Raw genomic sequence first — 5,514 nt, forward strand, 5'->3', positions numbered from 1 at the left:
TCACTCGTTCAAAATGTGACAGGTAAAAGTAATCGGCCTCTGCCTCCAAACACGGGTGCTGGAGCTGGCTAGGATGATTCACCGCACAACCATTGCATATTTCCTTTCGATACGACACCAGAACATGCTCCAACACGTACACCACCACAGATTTCACCTTGTTCATGAGAAGGGCGGACAGCACCCCGTCAGTCGTGTCCTCTTTCCCATCCGAGTCCTCTGAGTCTTCCTCTTCCACACCCGAGGCCTCAGAGTCCTCTGAGTTGTCCTCTTCCTCGGATTCGTCCTCTCGTTGCTCGGGAGACGGTGGTGGTGGTGGTGGTGGTGTTGGTGATGCCGGTGATTGTGCTGGAGCCGGCAATGTTTGAGAGTCAGTCAAAGGCTCTGGATCGCTCTCTTCCTGAATGGTTGATGGTAGAGAAGAATAAGATCTGTACAGTACTGCAGGGGCCAACAAACATCTAAACAACCTTTTGCGGCACTTTGGAAACGGACTACTAACCCTCCGTTGTGGTCGAGCTGTACATCTGGGTTTACGCGGCCCACCCGGCGGACTCGGTGGTTTCCTTCCGACTCCAAGGTCGGAAGGAGGCGACGAAGGAGGAGGAGGAGGAGGAGATGAAGGAGGAGGAGGCGATGAAGGAGGAGGTGGTGAAGGAGGAGACGGCAGCAGGGTTTCCTGAGAGGTCATCTTGAGGCAGTAGTGAAACAGATGCAAAATCTAGCGTCTTTTAAACATGTTAGATGGTGAGGAGGGAGGGAGGGAGGGAGGGACTCTTGATTGGGTGCTGTAGAAAAAGAAGGAGTGTCTACGTTTTACAAAACCCTTTTCACCCACATGATGTCTGTAAAGGCCCGGCTGGCTACAAACAGAAGTCTAAGCTTCTCCCCATTTTCCTCCATCACTTTCAACCATTCCCCGAGAGGAATGCGCAGTGCTGTCTGAAATACACCACATTCGCTGCTAAAGTACTCCAGGACAAAATCATCCTCAATCTTCTCTGCTTCCACGCGCTCCTGATGGCTAGCTCTAAGGTACCATCTGCTAGAGGCTGAACTTTTGGTCTCCCACACCATGTTGGATACAATTGTGTTCCCGGCTCTTTTTCTCTCCTCGCTCTGTCCATTTTGAAGGGCTTATGGTTTCAGAGTGGTTGAACCCAACAGGCTCAAGACAGACCAGTCTATGGAGGTGAGTGTGACCTTGAACCCAGAAGGGTTATAACTCTCCCCTTTTTTAAGCTGGTAAAAACACGCTTCGTTTGCGCTGTAGTTGAACGCATAACCCCAATAACCACCATCCTGCAGCGGCCATTCTTTGTGGAGAGCCTCCGGCGGGGGCATCTGAATGCGACACAGATGTGATAGTCGCTTCTTTGGAGCTCCCCATACTTCCCGAAAGCATGTCACCAGTGTTTCAGAGAGCACCACGTTCAGAGTACGGCGTTTTACAAGATCCCGTTTCCATTGCTCTGGTGATGTAGATTTCTCCAGTTCCAATGTCGCGGGTGTTTCTGCATATCTTTTTTGCATTTTCTGTTTCCAGTGCTCTGGCGATGTAGAGTCAGTTGTATGTGATTTTTCGACTTCTTCTTCTTCTTCTTCTTCTATCCCATCCATGGTTGTTTCTGCGTATCTTTTTAACAGTTTCTGTTTCCAATGCATAGCTGTAGAATTTTAACACATCCTGTCAGCCGGCTGGCTATTTTCTTGTTTTACCTCTTTTGCCTCCGTTTGAGTTGCAATGTGTCTTGTCGACATTTTATTTTATTTGGTTAAAATACTTCTCACATTCTTGAAAACTTTAAAATACACGCTCCTCTCCCCCACCCTTCAAACTCAATGGACCAAAGGACTGATGTCATCACCCCCTTCTCATTGGTTCAACATCGGACACGGTAGCTTGTGACATCACTCCCCTCTCATTGGTTCAACACCGGAGGCTGGACCTTGTGACGTCACCCCCTCTCATTGGTCGGACGGGGGCGGGGCTTACATAAATACTGCAATCTCATTGGTCCACAGAGAACAATAGAGAACAATAGACCTGTCACTTTGACATAAGGTGCATTATATATCTCTCTTTTTATGTCTCCTCCCCCTTTTAGAGCCAGCGCATTTCTCTGTAAATTGATATTTCTTTGTTAGTTCATAGTTGTATCATTGCAATACTGTTCATACAGCACACCAAAAATCATTGCTTACGATATTGACTGCCCACAATCTTGAAAACTTGATAATCTAAATGAAAAAAATATTATAGTGCCGCATGCCATTTTGTCTTGTGTTATAAATGAAGCGCAAACATTTATTTAACAGGCACAATACATACTACACTGCCACAAACAACTGGGAAAATGTAATGTATATACAGGGTTTTTTCTGCGTTATAAATTTTGAGGCGGCCGCCTCGCTGAAATTGAAAATCAATGTAGTTCTATGGAAGCTCAGTGGCGCTGTTTTCAACTCAGTTCAACTCGACCGCAGCGGAAGGGGTGCGTTTGATTTCAGCTCCGGGCCGCAAAATGACGCTGACGCGCTGCTTGTGTGCCCGCGGGGCTCATAGGGGCTCCGCTCTGTTCAAACGTTGTGCTGAGCGTGAACACACCCCTCCGGCGCAGAGCTTGAAGAGAGAGAGAGAGAAGGAGACGCGAGGGGTGTAGGCTACTGTAAGGGAAATTCTCCTTGTTGAAGTAGAGAGTTGCTAATTCTCTGAAGAACTTCAGAATCAGTATCATGAACAGTGGCGGCTCCTGACAAATTTCTCAGGGGGGGCAACTGTTCTGATGATGACTAAGGTGACCCGTTATATGGGAAAATTAATAGGCAGCAAGACAATTGCCACATCTTGTTATTTTCTGGTCAACTTACATAGCAATACCAAATGTAACGACTACAGGGAAAAGTTACATCCAGGAGTGTTCAACAAATAAAATTATCTTGGCTCTACAAATGAAGATAAACAGAGAGATAAACCATGAATTACAAAGGGGACTACATATAAGTCAACATTAAAAGTATTTATTTACAGTTCTTTAAAGTAGTTTTTTTAATTACAAATAGTTTATATAAATCCAAATAAAAGGGTAGTGCATTCAAACATTGCACAAACAATACTCTGTATTTGCAGAAACAAACAGTAAATGCAGTAAATGTACAGATTGCCATATCAGTAACCACATTTTAAAGATTGTGCGCAGCTTAATTATCTTTAAGTGCAAATGAAAGTGCACACATTCAGCAGTGAACTATAAATACAAATATAATCTCTGGCCAATTGGATAGATTTGCAAAAATGAACATGAACAAAAATAAACAGATGAACATATTGCCTGAAAGCAGCATTTGAATGAAAAAAGAAACTATTAAAAACCAACATCAACAGTTAATACAGTGTGTGTGTGTGTGTGTGTGTGTGTGTGTGTGTGTGTGTGTGTGTGACAGAGAGAGAGAGACAGACACTAAGAATGACAGTGTCACTAGATTACTTGTATTGAAATTTTGCTCGTCTCTCTTTCAGAGCAGCAAAGTGATCAATAACCCTCTCATTAAAATCAGGCATGTTCCTGACTAGCTCCCTCTCCATGGAGAGCATGGCCAGTGCATTCAGACGTTCCTGGCCCATTGCATTGCGCAGGAACGTCTTGATTCTCTTCAGTGTTGAGAAACACCGCTCAGCTTCAGCCGTCGTCATGGGAGTGGTAATGAGAATGTTCAACAGAGCCACAGTCTCAGAAAATGTCTCCTGGAGGTTGTATCTCTGCAGAACCTGGTACAGTGCCAGAGCACCACAGCAGCCCTTGAACTCTGGATTCTCATAGATGAGAGACAGTTCTGTCCTGAGCTTTCCTTGTTCAGCATGGGATATGCCCTCACAGTGGCATTCAGAGCCTCAACAGGAAATGTATGGCAGTGCTGCTCAAACATCTCTGCCTGTAGCAGTGTGGCACTCACGAGGTGGTCGCTGAAGGAGAACCTTTGTTTGGCGTGAGCCAGGATTGTGTTGCAGATCTCCCTTGACAGCTTCTGCTTCTCCTCTTCTCCCAAGGCCCTCCTTGGTGTTGTGTTTCCTGTTGCTACTTCCTGCTGCTGTTGAGAGGAGTCTCTGAGGGCAAGCAGACCAACAGTGTTTGCACATGAAAATATAAGTGCCTGGTAGCATTTAGAAAAGTTAAGAAAATGCTCATTTCAAAACACTAATATTTATCTAGCTATTAGTAATAATAGTATCTCGCTTTACTTTATGCATATACAGTCACCGGCCACTTAATTAGATACACCTGTGCAATCAAATTCAATCCAATACAACAGCTGCTATAACTTCTGCTTTTACAAAGCTTATACATTTTCAGTTTTGACATTGTCAGAAAAGTGATAATTCTACTTTATTTTTATTATTGATTGCAGTGGGTGGTGGTGGTGTACTGAATTGCATTACCTTGAAAAGTGTTTCTAATATTTTGTATGTTAATGGAGTGGACAAAATATTAGGAACACCAGTCAATATAATGCACTCTAATACTCCACAATCACCCACTATGACCTCAGTAATAAAGTAGAATTATCACCTTATTGGCATCAACAAAAACTGAAAATGTATAAATTACATTAATGTAGATTTTATAGCAGAGCTGTTGTTTTGGATTGTATTAAGTTACACATGTGTACCTAATAAAGTGGCCAGTGAGTGTATTTCTTTATGACGGGTTCAGTATTGAGAAGGATTGAACAATATTATTTTATCTTACCTTATTGCCTGCACACTGCTTGTGAAGCTCTGGAGGGCACGCTTGATGAAGACTGCATCAATGTCCTTCTTCTGCAGCTGCTGGTACAGCATGTCAACGTGAGGCATGATCTGATGAAACAGCTGCAGAAAAAACTGGAAGTCCTCATCCTGCAGCATCCTCAGGAAGCCTGATGCCTCCCTCACTGTGGTGCTGTCAAATGAACCCGATGTCCTGATGGATTCAAAACACTGCATCAAGGTTCTCATCAAGGTTCTCGTGCACAGTGTTGACGATCCTGCTGTTGAAGTTCCATCTTGTGGATGAAGCTCTTGGCAGCCTTCTGTCAACAATCTGGTCAAGTATGCTGGTGCGTTTTGGTGACCGGGTAAAAAAAGTGGCAATACCGCAGAGGTCCGAAAAGAAAACTCTCACTGCTGGGACGTGAGAAGTGGCCTGCTGCATGATCAGATTCAGCTGGTGTGCATAGCAATGCACATAATGGGCATTTTTGAAATGCGCACGCACCTTCTGCTGCACACCAGCCCGCTCTCCCCTCATCACACTGGCTCCATCATGTGCTTGCGCAATGAGTTTCTCTCTGTCACCTTCGGAAAAAAGACCGTTCAGTCTCTCCAGAAGCACGCTAGCAATCGACTCAGATGTTGCATCCTTAACAGGCAGAAACTCAAAGAAACGCTCCTGCACCGCATGGTTTGAGCCGTTGCATCTCAACACAAGCACCAGCTGCGTCTGTGTTGACACGTCGGTCGTCTCATCCGCTTGG

General features: G+C 44.7%; 1 protein-coding gene across 1 annotated transcript; it reads right to left on the reverse strand.

Annotated features, from left to right (window-relative positions):
- Positions 1-3,517: 3,517 nt before the first annotated feature.
- On the reverse strand, positions 3,518-4,873 carry LOC311272331 (uncharacterized protein). Its single transcript, XM_084378676.1, has 2 exons — positions 4,749-4,873; positions 3,518-4,105 (listed from the first exon to the last, which is right to left on the reverse strand). The coding sequence occupies exons 1-2, from the start codon at positions 4,853-4,855 to the stop codon at positions 3,715-3,717; spliced, it is 498 nt and encodes a 165-aa protein (XP_084234802.1). The 5' UTR covers positions 4,856-4,873; the 3' UTR covers positions 3,518-3,714.
- Between the last annotated feature and the right edge of the window lie 641 nt (positions 4,874-5,514).

The sequence above is a fragment of the Pagrus pagrus genome (genome assembly GCF_965226575.1).
Source record: "Pagrus pagrus genome assembly, chromosome: 17".
Taxonomy (NCBI): domain Eukaryota; kingdom Metazoa; phylum Chordata; class Actinopteri; order Spariformes; family Sparidae; genus Pagrus; species Pagrus pagrus.